The sequence below is a fragment of the Mastigoproctus giganteus genome, chromosome 10 (assembly GCF_048544385.1).
Source record: "Mastigoproctus giganteus isolate SK-2022 chromosome 10, ASM4854438v1, whole genome shotgun sequence".
NCBI classification, from domain to species: domain Eukaryota; kingdom Metazoa; phylum Arthropoda; class Arachnida; order Uropygi; family Thelyphonidae; genus Mastigoproctus; species Mastigoproctus giganteus.
This window is the reverse complement of record NC_143584.1, coordinates 20,054,119-20,068,376: the sequence shown is the minus strand read 5'-3', so window position 1 is coordinate 20,068,376 and position 14,258 is coordinate 20,054,119. Positions and strand designations below refer to the sequence as shown.

Genomic DNA, 14,258 nt, shown 5'->3' with positions numbered 1-14,258 from the left:
ATAGCCGAGTGCGAGGATTCATAAGTACAAGTGCTTTGAGCACCGTATGTACTAAATACGATGCTGTTTCTTGTATTCTCTCTATCTTTTGAACTTCTGACCTCCAGATGTCGACCACAAGGCCCAAATATAAAATTTCTTGAAAATCCGTCCATTCCAAGTCGAGTTGTTACATGCGGACGGACATGAAGACAATATGCGCATTATGCATATATGCTAAAGTGCCTAAAAACTATTCTGTTGGAGTAAGACGATAAATATTTCCACTGACAAATATCAGCTTGGCGCAAAAGGTTCCTAGTACACTACATACTGTATTACAGGTAAATTAAGACACCATTAATAAATCCTCTCTGTGTAAAGCTCCGAGGCATTTTTCCTCTTAGCGGCTCCTATACTTTTGAAAATATAATGTACACAAATTTAAGAGTAACTAAGTCGCTGTAAAACTGTTAATAACTAATCACAAAAATTAAAAGCAAAATATGAAAGTACAGATATAAAATAAGCAGACAATATTAAATTTCGTCTGTCTTCTTACTCAAAAAATTCCAACGCTGGTGACGTCTTATTCACACGAAAAGAATGGCTCAGGGAGCCATTGATGATGTCGCTTTCGTTCTGTCTATGACTCTCCCAACAGCGATCGGTGTTCCACTCATTGTCACAGTAGACCCAAGGCAGCTCAGAAGAAAAGGAGATGAACATATAATACACCGTCCAACCAATGATTACATTGTAATAGAATGACACGTACCAAGATACCAACACCGAACAGTATCCGACACCTGTACAAAAAAAAAGGAAGATATCACTTTGTACAATAACTATTATTATTAAAAACTATTAACTACTTCAATGGTCCAAACTTTTGCCTTTTCAACACATTTGTGTATTGTTTTAGAATTAATTTCTTCTAAAAATTGTATGTATTTTATGATTCGTTTGTTCTGTGGGATGAAAGGCCAGAGTTTCTGGGAGGGTCATAAAAACCCATTGCCTAAGACCCTAAACTCAGTGGCTTTTCACACAGTGTATGGAAAGCAACTGGGTCGAAGTCCAATGGATTCAGATCAGGACTGTGTTACAATAAAGTTTTGAAGGAACTCTCTTAATAATTTTCCTAATACCGCTGTTATAAAGAATTAGAAACCAAGATCATTACAAAATTGGGTGGTAGCGAATAAATTTATTTCGAGTAAAAGGAAAAACAAGAATTTTTTCTAAAAAGGTACACTGATATATATATATTTTTATAGTATACTGTACATAAAGTTCTGGTCACCCAGAGCAAAGACAAACAATTCGTCTGTGTGTAATGACCCCATGGCTGATCTGTAAGATCTGTTGAAGTAAAGCTGGTATTTTCAGAGAATTACCTTTAAACAGGGGACAGATCTTCCAAACGCTGATAGGTCCTTGTCGATTGTATTGGCCTATTACAAGTTCCATGTAGAACAAGGGCATCGCTCCAAATACCAACATCAAAAGGTAAGGAATCAGAAATACACCTACAAATATAAAATTAATAATTAAGTATGTTGTACAGTATTCCATACTATATATTTATGTATTAAGCGCGTATCCAGGTATCATCGTAACGGAGTCATGACGACCAGGTTTGAGTGTTTTTTATATTTTTTAAGATAGACTTAGGAACACTTATACGCATGATTAAGGGAGAATACGCCCTTGTATGTATTATGTGCATGGTATGGAACTCTAATAATCAGAGTAGAACTACAATACATATAGATATACACTGCTGCCACTTTATTAGGTATACCTACCTAGTAGCATGTTGAGCCTCCTTTAGCCTTCAAAACAGCCTGAATTCGTCTCGGCATGGATTGAACAAGATGCTGAAAGCGTTGTGCAGGAATGAAGTACCATGCAGACATGTGTGTCACGCAGTTTCTTGAGATTCGACGGAGGTGTAGGCCTGCAGCAAACAGCCCTTTCCAGCTCATCCCAAAGATATTCAATAGGATTGAGATCCAGGGGACTGAGCGGGCCACTGCAGCAAAGAAAAGTCATTGTTATATTCCTGGAACAATTCCATAGTGATTCGGGCTTTGTGCACCAGGGAATTATCCTGCTGGAACCATCTAACTGAGGATAACCATCTGACTGAGGATAAACTGTCAACATGAACGGATGCAATTGGTCAGCATCGATGTTTAGGTACGATGTGGCATTCAGACGTGAATCTATGGGTATCAATGGACCCAACGTGTGCCAAGAAAATATTCCCCACACCATAACACTGCCCCACCACCTTGCACAGTAGTCGTCAGACATGACGGGTCCGTGGATTCGTGTTGTTTTCGCCAAATTCTGAGCCTTCCATCAACATGATGTACCAGGAACTTGACTCGTCAGACCAAGCAACTGTTTGTTTTCCAATCCTCGATAGTCCAGTGCTGGCGTTGTTGTATCAACAGGAGGCGTGCTCTCTTGTTTTTCATTGATAACAAAAAGGTACGAAATGTGGTTTGGTTTGGTTTGGTTTTGGTTTTGGTTTTATTGGCGCATTAGCTACTAAGGCTATAATGCGCCAAGACCATGTCATTTATAAAACAATTTAAACTTTCAGTGACCTAATTAGTTAGGTCACTATGTCAAGAAGTATAAGAAAAATGTAGATTTTATAAACGAGTAAAAATATTTATTGACTTTAAAAATCTAAAAATAGCAGACATTGTCATTGTCGGATAAAATCTGACAGTGTATATGGCTCAGTCAGATGATTAAAAGCGGTAAGACGGATACTGCTAAAAACTGGACATTCGATTAAAATGTGTCTAATTGATAAAACTGTGCCACAAGACTCACACATAGGAGGGTCATCAGCCCTCAACGAAATGTGGCCGTCGGCTGTTGTAGCCCATTCGCGACAAAGTGCGACTAGTGGTCCGTTGCGATATTTTGTTCTGCACACACACAGGTTGTATTCTGACGTGATGTGCGATGTTGTGGCTCGTCTGTTTGCTTGCACAATTCTAGCCATCCTCCTCTGACCTCTCTCATCAACAAGCGATTTTCTTCCACAGGAGTGCCGTTGAGAGGATTTTTTCTGTTCGTTGCACCATTCTCGATACACCCTTGAAACTGTGGTGCGTTAAAGGTTCAGGAGAACTGCCGTTTCAGAGATGCTTTGTCCAGCACGACTTGCACCTACTACCGTACCACATTCGAAGTCCATTAGATCACTCCTTTTCCCCATTCTTGCTACAGTTTATACGTTAACTGATACTAGAAAGGTTGTTCTGCTGCGTTTATATCCAAAACTGTGGTCATGTGACTTGCAGCGTTGTGGGACGAACCATTTGTGTGCACAGCAAAGATGTACCTGCTGTGCACACAAATGGTAGAGTGGCAGCACAGTGTACACTCTGATCACTGAATTATGACCACCCCCATCAGTAATAGACTATGTTGCATAGCTCGCATTATAAAAATGCTGAACAGCTTCGTACGTTATAGCAGTTGTAATTTGTAGTTGCTAGTCTTTATTTTTAAAAGTTGGCGCTTGCGATGTGAGCGGCTCGAGTTGCTGTAAAAAACCGGGAGTGGCGGCGCTTCTGTTATCCTGAAACTGGGAGGTCAGATTATTTTTAACGCATGTATGTTTTATTTTTAGTTAAGGAAGATTTGGTGGATAGTAGGTACCTGCCTCCCCGTTGCAGTTACCCTGTTGTGATGTCTAAGGATGTAAAGCGACAACATGGGACCAAAAGATCTTATGTGGTTTTTAAAATCTTTGTGTTAATACGAGTTAAATTAAGGGTCCCTAACGTGGATGAGCTAATGGCTCAGGTAGCGTGTCGGCAGAGGTTGTTAGAAATGCAAATATCTCCACGAGTGCACGCATTCCACAGTACCTAGGAATGACTTCATCGACCGGCGCAGCATATATAGTGCCGTCACTTCGTTAGTACGAAGACTGAATTTGAACAGAGAATGATTTGTGGTGCTAGGAAGGCAGGGCCAGAATCTCAGCAATAGCAGGCATCATCGGTTGTTCGAAGGCTGGCTGGCATAGTGAAAGTTTGGCGGGAATATTCCGAAGAGGGGAACATAACCACTCAACGTACCGGGACATGGAGACTATCACCACTGGTTGACGGTCGAAATGAACAGCAGTTGGCATGCGCTGTCCGGGACAACAGACAGCTCACTAACAGCAGACTACAACCAGTGCGCACAGAGAAAATTTTCAGAGCACACTATCCAACAGACACTCTTGGGGATAGGCCTATGGTGTAGGCAAGCTGTTCATGTGTTTGGCGGACTACACTTCACTGACCACCTGCAGTGAGCATGGGAACACCGTCCCTAGACATAGAATGACTGGAAAACGTTGCCTGGTCTGAAAAAAAAAGCTCCAACTCTATCATGTCGACGGGCGGGTGCATATTCGAAGGCGAGCAGGTGAACAGCTGCAACCAAACTGCACGGTTGGATACAAACAGCCCGGAGGCGGTGTTTCATGAACATCACTGGATCTCCTCATACCCAGTAAACACATTCTCACCGCCAGATCCTACCTCGGCGTTGTTTTTCGGACCACGTTTTGCCCTACAGTGACCGTGTATTTAGATGGCATTGGACTCCAACAAGGCAATGACCATGTTACAAGGTCTGCACTGTGCAGGAATAGTTCGAGGATGATGTCCAAGCATTTCGTGTGCTCCTATGGCAGCACAAATTCCGTGACATCAATTCCATCCAACATTTGTGGGATGCAGTAGAATACAGCATTCGCCACTCCACATTAGAGTTTCGCTCCGTTACCAACCACCAAGACATTCTTCTGTCCAGCTGGTCCAGGATATCTGAGAACATTCTGCGGTCTCATGGAGTCAATGCCACGTTGAGTGCAAGCGGGTCTCACGGCGAAAGGCGGCATAGCATGCTATTAGGTACACTCCCGCCTAAAAGTTTGGAAAAACCTAAATTGCAACATATATTTAGATTTACGTTACCAGCTCATGTTAGACACTAATGTTTACATCCTAGATGATTTCCCAAAATTTTTGGAAACATCAGAATCCTTCTCAGCTTTTTGTAACTATGCTAACTCCGTGTTTAGAAGACGAAAGATGCTAAACACAGCTCATCCTGTTTAACTCAAAATTTTGGATAAAAAAAAAAAAAAAAAATTATTGTTTAGAATTACAACTTCCTCTTTTTATGTAATTGTGATCTTAATTTTATTATGACTCTCGGAGTTAATAGCCTTGTTAAATCTCAAGTTTTCCTCATTGTGTGTGTTAAGATACTAGAATTGCAGTTCTAACAAAATCACTGAAGGTTATTAGATTGCTTGTTATTTAGTGTAACTGTTTAAAACTCTTACCAACTATTGTTCAGACAAGTTCTTCTGGGCTTCTCAGAAGTCTCGTCTTCTCACTGTAAATTTTTGGAAAATTTTGTAATTAGATGCTAAGTTAAGTTAAGTTATTTTCTTGATGTCTCAGACACAATTAAATTTGTTTCTTGAGTTTTCCTTTCTCTGGCTGGCTGAGGTTGGGCTCCTCTTCCAGTCGGAGAAAACCTAACTTTCCTCTCTGTTCTTAGTTGTTAATTCATCCTACCGTTTTCTGCTCCTTTCTTAAGAGAATATCTCTCTTCTTTCTTTGTCCTACTTCTCCTTCCCATAACTTTCACGGGTTTACCACTGGTTGGAAACCCTCTTTGCGGTTACAAACCCCTGGAGCGCCTCCTCGTGGCAAGGTACGGGAGTCTGGACGCAGGTGGCTTCCCCCCCCCCTGCCTCCAGGCTGCAAAGTCTCCAGGGCCGGCAAACAACACTCATCAGAACCTACACTAAAACATACACACATATATTTACACACACTTGCCGGCTATAAATAAAATACAGAAGATACAGCGGTATATAGGGGAAACCCTGGAGGCTGCAATCATTACACGAATACCTTGTACAAGTTTGGAATTGCGTTTCATTTTTCTTAATTTTCAAAGTTTTTATTAAAACAGGGCCAACTTGTTTACCAATTTTTATTAAAATATTTTCTATTATGTATAAAAATAAAATAAGAATTACTAGGAGCTTCGCCCCCTGCTCGCAAACTCCCGTGCACGCATTTCTACATAAAATGTAGAGGTATGACGGAGTAAGTCAAATATTTTCTACGTAAAAGACAGTTGGCGAAACGCACTGATCGATATCTAATTTATTATGCACTAGGATTTAAATTTATATTACACCCCATTGCATCCTCCCCTGGTGTATGAGAAAGAAGATGAGTGAGGAGAGAAAAAAAAAAAAAAAAAAAAAAAATATATATATATATATATATATATATATATATATACACACACACACATATACACACACAGTGCTTTTTTTTTTTTTTGTAAAAAAATAGGTGCCGGTACTCATTCTTTCCTATCAGGAAAAATTGAAAATTAAAAGGATATGAAAAAAGTACTCTAAATTTTTTTTTTCTCCTGATATTGTTACTTTAGTAGTAATGTATTTAGAATAAGAACAACAAATTAAGTATATTAACACAGTTTATTAAGCATAAATTTATTATTCAAGTACATAAAAAAATAAGTAAAAATAATTTCATAAAAAGTTTTTGTAGAATATTTCAAATTTTTATTAAGTTCTCATCCGACACCCTATGCCAGGGGCCGGCAATATTTTTTGAGTGAAGAGCCATTTTTGATCTGATTAAAAAAAAAAAAAAAGGGAATCCGAAGCTACTCCACTCATCGAACACATTTTGGTCTGCATTTTAAACTCATCTATCGCCGTCCATTTGTGTAGAATTACAAGGATAGCCTTTTGCCTCTCTAAATCCTCAATTTCAGTTTTAAGGCATTTAGTCTTGCACTCCACATGTCTTGATTTTTTAAGTCCTCTAACTCCATTTCAAATTGTGCTTCATGTGAGCTGTAAAGTTAGAGAACCGCAGTTAAAAGAGCTGCATGCGGCTCGTGAGCCGCAGGTTGCCGACTCCTGTCCTATGACGACTTTTTTTCTTCCTCTTTGTGTGTCGGTTGCTGAATGCTTTTCCGAAGCAGCCACGAATCGACATATTTTGCTGGATAGAAGCGGGTCAGCGGTGGGCCTACAATTTTAAGAAACAGTAGTGAAGAAACTTTCTGTCATCAACCAGCGCTTCGCTGGTTGGGCTGGCGATCAGATTCATTTGTGAAAATCGTCGTTCACATTCACTCGATGAAATTGTAGTTAGAGAGTTCATCAAATTCTTCCGAAACCTTAACAATTAGGTATCCCCGAAATCCATCTCTTTCATTTAACTGTAACCTAATTGACAATTTTCCAAGTCCAAAAGAGCATTTTAAATTTTGTTAATTATCAATAAATGTTTTGTTCAGTAAATGTAATTGTGTATTGTACTTAATAAAATTTTCGAATATTTTCAATTTTACTTTTACATGCAACAAGATATAGAAAATGTAACACACTAAAGAAATCTAACTTTGAATATGGCCCCTGTACGGGAAACGGTTGGACACCACTGCAGTAGAAAGTGGGCCAGAGCCATTGGGAATACCCCTTGATCTGCTCACTTTTGACTAGAGCGACTCCTCCGTATGTGGGACAGGTGGTCGGATAGGTTTTACCAGGTACCACTAAGTTGTAGAATGCTTTAGCTCTCTTAATTCGTGCAGCAACACTAATTGGCTAAATTGCCTGAAGGCCAGAAATGCGAACAGTGCGTATCGAGTTAATTGTCTCCTAATCCGTTCCCTATATGAACATTTTCTTCGCTCAACGGAAACTATTTTAAATGTAACTTCCAAGGGGAATTCAAAATAATTCCCTATAACAGCACTTCGTTAAACGGAGGTCTGACTCAGTAATTTAGAATTATAAAAACGGTTATACAGTTTTATATAGAAAATATCTTTTTTCTTTTCTTAAAAAATGCAAATTTAGTTAAATAATTTTAAGCTTATTTGAATAGTAGGTAAACATGTGAAAAAAAATTTACGGAATATTATTATTATCATTAGTCATATAGTACAAGGAAGCCTGAGGCTTATGCTGCACCAGCCCAAAAAAAAAAAAAAAAACTTCCAAGCCATCCTGTGTGTGTGAGAGAGAGAGGAATCACCAAGAACTTCTAAATTCAATCAGTCACTTTCTCGTAAACCTCTTTTGGCCTTTCCAAATTCTAGTGTTCAACCCTCTCCCCTTTTATATATATACAGGGTGTTTCAAAAGTGATGGTCAATAATTTATAGGTGAACTGTACAGACTACAATATGCAAAAAAGTCTAGTAAACATGGGTCCTTAAGTCAATCGTTTTCGAGATATTGCACATTTCTAGTTGGGATTCACCACTGACAAGGTGAACTGTACAGAGTTGGGATTCTTGTTTGTTTATGTTATGCTCATTCTCTCCGTTTTCCCTCTCTCAATGCTCTGAGACGTAGCAGGTATACTAGTACTTGTCAAAGGATAGTCAATATGGAAAGAGGTTACAGCAACGAAGAGTATGCAGACATGCACTTCATGTATGGTAAAGCCAACGGCAGTGCACTCGAGGCTGCACGTTTGTACCAAGAAGCATTACCCGCCGAAGGCAGCCCAACAGGCCCACATTCATCAGGGTACATCAACGCCTTAGAGAACATGGGCGCTTCGCACATGGAGTACGAGCAGGTAGGCCCAGAAGCATAACACCTGATGTTGAGGAATGGGTGTTAGAAAGAACATCCTGTAACATCTGTAAAATCATGTGATGTTGAAACCAAAAATTAAAAATGTATTATCATATGTTTAATAAAAGCACCCTTAGTAAAGGATTCACAGCTTTTTGCTAAACTAGTGCTCCCATAGTCAGTGGCGGATCTTAACAGAAAATGTGCATTATCTTGAAAACGGTTCATTTGCGGCCCGATGTTCACTGGGACTTTTTTGCTTATTTTACTTTGTACTTTTCGCTTTTGAATTATTGACCATCATTTTTGAAACACCCTATGTATATACTGTATATATATTAGTATTAGTTGAGGCATGTTTGTTTGTTTGTTTTTTATTCGGTTTTTTAGGAGCATTAGCAACTAAGGCCCATATTGCCCCCAAGAAGCGCGTGCTACGCACTGCTGCTCCTGCCAACCTAGCTACGGAAGCGCCAGTTGAGGCATATGATGCAAGAAAGCAAGCTTATAGAGCATCAGCCAAAAAAAAAAAAAAAAATCCCATTTCTCCCATCCTGTTACTCCATATTTTTGTCTAGTTCAACCTTAAATTTAAGTTATCAACTTCCACAATAACAGATGGAAGTCTGTTCCAGCAATCTCAGCAAGAGGAAGTATCCCATCAGCATTCAGCCTGCTCAAACCATTCAAGGTCTTGTACACATCAATCAGATCACCTCGCAGGTGCCTAGTCTCCAGATGCTGCAACTTACAGAATTTAAGCCTCTCCTGGTAAGAGAACCCCTTTGTTCCTCTAATTAATCTTGTTGCCGTTCTCTGTACTCGTTCTAGCAACTCTACATCCTTCCTAAAATGAGGCATCCAGACCCGTACGCAGTACTCAAAGGTGTGACCATTTCCATATACAAAGGTATAATCACCTGCCTGTCTCTGCTATCAAAATTCCTATATATCATTGACAAAACTGCATGGCCTGCTCTGTTCCTTATTTCTGTGTGGCATGTCTCTAATATCCCAACGATATTCTCCTTTGATGTCTTGGCCAGATTCATCAAATTTATTTACTATACTCCTAGCATTAGTGTACATGTTCTTACTCTTATTTACGCTTACACAGCCCATGTACCGGGTGGCTATAAAATAAGCTTCCCCATTCAGGAGACCCCAGTGCCAAAACGGCCAGAGACAGCGCTGCGAAAATTTATTTGCTAATATTATTTTAATACTTAATTTCTTATTACACGTGCAATCTTGGGAAAGAACATTTTTACTGTAAAGAATGATTATTTTCGAAAGAAAACGCTCGGAATTTGATTGCCGGCATAATTGTGTTTCTTACTTTACGGTGTGCTAGGAACTTTAAGGCACTCCGAAGGAGCGGTTGTCTTTAAAAAAAGAAAATAAAACGTTCCCCTTTGAAAAACGCCAACCTCAAATTTTTCTGCGCTGCTAGAAATTATGATTGCACTATTTTTTTAGCTCGTTTCTCTGCTGAACAAGAAAGCGTCGATTTATTGATAACCCTAAACCAAACAGGGCTCAGGTGCAACTGAAAGAAAACAGGGTTAAAATTCATTTTAAGAAACGAGTCTAGGAAATATGAATTGACTCGGTGTTTCCGACGCTACCTGAGATAATTTTATCTTGCAAAATTTTAAGCTTGCAACACCTGAAAGTGGATTACTTTCTCAGATACGAGAGAGCAAATTTCAAAACAGTCGCTCCACTAAAAGGAAACAAATAACTAATACAGTCTGTTTTAAGTACTAAAAACTTTGATATTTTAAACTACTGAAGGTCAATTACCACGCTTATGGATTTAAGCTGCTGGATCATTTTATATAATTTTAACATCTTTGGCAGCTTTCACAAAAGCTATCCAGTTTCTTTACACCACCGTTGTACGTTAACGGATTGCTAACAAAATTCTAATTCTCCTGGTAAAGTCAACAAAAAAAATCGAGTAGAAACAAGACTACTGTTGAAAGTGCCATTACTGTACTACATAAAATATCAAATGCAAATATAAAATAATTTAAATAAAATCTGAAAAATTATGGAACTGACAACCGTGTGGTTAAGCACAAGTACATAGTACATTAATTTCAGTTGACCGTAATTATACCTGAGCCGAGTGGTCAGGAGCGGGAGTGCAGTAGCACACGCTCTTTGAGTAGACCGGGGTTCAAGTCCCTAACTGCTAAATACAGTCGATCTACCAACCCGCACTGGAGGTGGCAGATTATGGTCCATTTCCCTCAGCATGAATTGTTGAGGAGGCTTCCATCCTACAGTGCGTTGATAATGGCTGCAGTTCATACCTAGTCACTTGACAATATTCTTGTCAAGTGACTAGGTATGTTATGGTTTTATATTTGATTTACAATCCAGCATTGTTGACACGAGTGATGCATTGTGAAATTATTTTTATTATTATTTTTTTAAATATTCCGGCTTTTAAATAAAAAGCATCTGTTCATAACCGTAAGTGCTTATGCCTGCACAAATGTATGTTTTCGTTAAGTGTGCTGAAAAACTGGAGTAATTCATGGGGAAAATACTACACCCTCGAATGAAAAGGAGTTCAGAAATTTCTCCAGTCATTGACAAGAAACAAACCCAGACCTCACAAAACGGTGTGAGTATCGTGCCAATTAGGATGCCGGGAGGGCTAAATGCCAGTTTTTTTTTTAATCTACAGAGTTTCCTGTATTCAGGAGCGTGCAATGGTATCTGCGGAAGGATGTTTGGTGGTTTAAAGAGCCCATTTCTTTCGTTATAGTTGTGCTATACCTTTAATAAACGCTATGAAACCTCTTATTCATTTATTTTTTTATTTCTATGTTGGAGTCCGGGTGCATCGGGCACCCCGGCCCCGACTCCTTGAGCACAGCCTCGCCTGTATTTACTTTTTCTTTTATTCTAACTGTTTCGCACGCACCTAAATATAGTCAAATCTTCTAAATCCGGCAACTTCGTTTAGGAAAATAAACGAATCCGACAAAAAGCACCCAAGAATTGGAAAAACCTTTCAAAGCAGAACATTTGCAGTTGATTATGCTTGGTAAAGGCATTTTCCGAACTCCAACAACATCCAGAAATTTGTTAGGCCAGGAAACTGCCTTGTTAGTCATGAATATGACTAGGTTGTCATTGATAATAAGAAATGGATCACTCGATTTCCATTTCATGATTCGTACATGGCCCTGGCGGTAGCACTGTTGGAATAATCGCAGTCCTATCCACACCGGATGGAAAAGACCAGAGTTCGAAACCGGTCGATGAGGCGAGGAATTTAAGGGCATTTTCACAACGTGACTGAGTTAGTTGGTCCCAGGAGAGGGAGCATGGTTTTTTTATTACAGAAACTCGGGTTTTTCGTCCTGCAAACAGGCAACCCAACCAAAGAACAGACGCAATTTACAGACATATCATATACGACGCTATATGGCCTAAGTCACTGATGTGCCTTAAAACCCTTACAACGATCGATTCGTACATAAAGCATTTATTCTATAAGTGACCGTGTTTGGTGAATCGTTACCTCAATGTTAGACTTTTAGGTTGACATTTGCAAACATTGACACAGCAACTTCCATACACTCGCATTTTCCCATATGCCTCTTTTAAAAGGAAAAAGAAGTAAATGGAAATTTAGTGGCACAAAGGATTATTACCCTTCTTATCTAATGTATTTGTGGAAATGTAATGTCATAGCTGTTTGACATTAGGACTTCGGGGAACATTGTAGGAAACTTCTCGATTTCTTCTTCCGAAATGTATCGCACTAAAATGGTATATTTTAGAAGAAGAAAAGTGAAAAGACTTGTATTAATGAAAAGAAAAGATGTATTTATGGCGTCTATACACTCAGGTACTAAAAATTCCGGTTGCACCATTGTATATGGAGAAAAGCGACAATCATTTCCCTGCCAAAATACACTGTATTCCTACAATAGCAACAGTATACCCAAAATCTCCTACATGGTTCTCCCCTGGCCTATACGTCACTTTTTTGTTAACTGGCCATGCATCTATCAGAGGAAAGCTCACTGCACTCGGGATCACCGAAAACCCACAATGCCTCTGCGGTTCCCTCGAAACTTGGGACCACCTGATGTACGAGTGTGAAATATATGAAGATTTGAGATGCCTCCTCCTGACTAGGATACATTACCTTCCTAAAAACCAAGAACAGCACATCCTCCAAAGAGAAGAAGATTATGTCGCCTTTACGCGCTACGCACAAGATTTATTCGCACGGCGGAAGACCCTACCATGGATATAGTCAATATTCCGATCATCGTCAAAACCAAGAGAAGCCAACCACCTATATTTTGGAATCGATGCAGAGGCCTACCAGCAAATGAGACTACACCACCACCACCAAATCTAAGAAGATCCAGTATAGGACAACCACAGCTACATTCCTACTGATTTAGACACAGATCACCGGATGACATCACCACTGAAATTGACATCACGACCGGACCTGAATGAGAAGAGCAAGAAGATTTTGCCAAATGGCGATCCCGCTTGTGCTCTCTTGCACGGCAACTTTTGTCCCTTACTTTCGCCTGATGGATGTATTCCATTGTACCTGGAGGATGCCTTCTTCATTCCCCATATTTCTACCTGTCCCCCCCCTTTCTTGACTCTAAAGCCCACCTGCTCTAACTTTTTTTTTTTTTTTTTTTTTTTACATTGGTCTCTGTCAGGAAGCTTAGGCGACCCTGCAGAGACTAGCCAGAGAATAATGGGCAGCCTGGCTACCTCCTAGCGGTGTGTGCGGGCAACGTGGGGTTCCATCAGGGGCCCTGCGGCCAAATGCCAGGACACCCAACAGAACCCAACGCAAAACTACGTATTCAACACAGAACACTTTTCTGGCATTTACAGTAGTTCTGTATTTCTTCACAGTGTACATATGGCGCAGATGTGGGAAACCACAGGGGGCGCCTGACCCTAATACTATGCACACTATGTATTGCGTATGGTGTAATTCTGGAAGGAGAAATTATTTTACTGTACAACACGTACTATATATTTTATTGTGCATTATCATTCTCTTTAAAAAAAAATGGCCTCGCTTGTAAAGTACGATTTTCAGTAGAGAAAGCCAGAATTTTCTGTAGCTTTTTTAAGACTGTAATATGACCACCCGAAATTAGGAAAATTCCGAAATCAGGCAAGGATCGGGTCCCAAAGTTCGGCTGTATTCGATCTCACGCCATTTAGGGATAACATACAGTTAAGGGAAAAGGTTCTAATAATTAAATTGCTTATCTGGTTGGTTATTAGTTATTTATTTATTTTTTTTTTTTAGAAAATAGGGTTCGAGGCAGCTAAGGGCATGAGACATTAATATATTGTGTTTCTAAATTGCATGTGTTCTATGGCTTATCTGCCTTTTTGCAGATAAACTCATTTCCTAGGAAGGGGAGAGTTCTGCACCACTCGCCCGAGACCGACTAACTCGGCCAAGCTTTGAACCATTATAACAAATCATGTTATAATGGAACTCAAACTGCGCTATTTAGTGACAAAACAAAACAGAAATTCAAATATGAATTTCTGTTATTTCGAT

At 39.5% G+C, this 14,258-nt stretch overlaps 1 protein-coding gene across 1 annotated transcript in view; it reads right to left on the bottom strand.

The window, feature by feature from the left end:
• Positions 1-14,258, bottom strand: part of LOC150078832 (sodium-dependent noradrenaline transporter-like) — a 215,339-nt gene that overhangs the window by 106,287 nt on the left and 94,794 nt on the right. Inside the window, exons 4-5 of the mRNA XM_090382412.1 lie at positions 1,380-1,511; positions 542-788 (exon numbers count right to left, since the gene is read on the bottom strand). Of these exons, the coding sequence (XP_090238538.1) occupies positions 542-788; positions 1,380-1,511 (379 nt within the window). The remainder of the gene's footprint in view (positions 1-541; positions 789-1,379; positions 1,512-14,258) is intronic.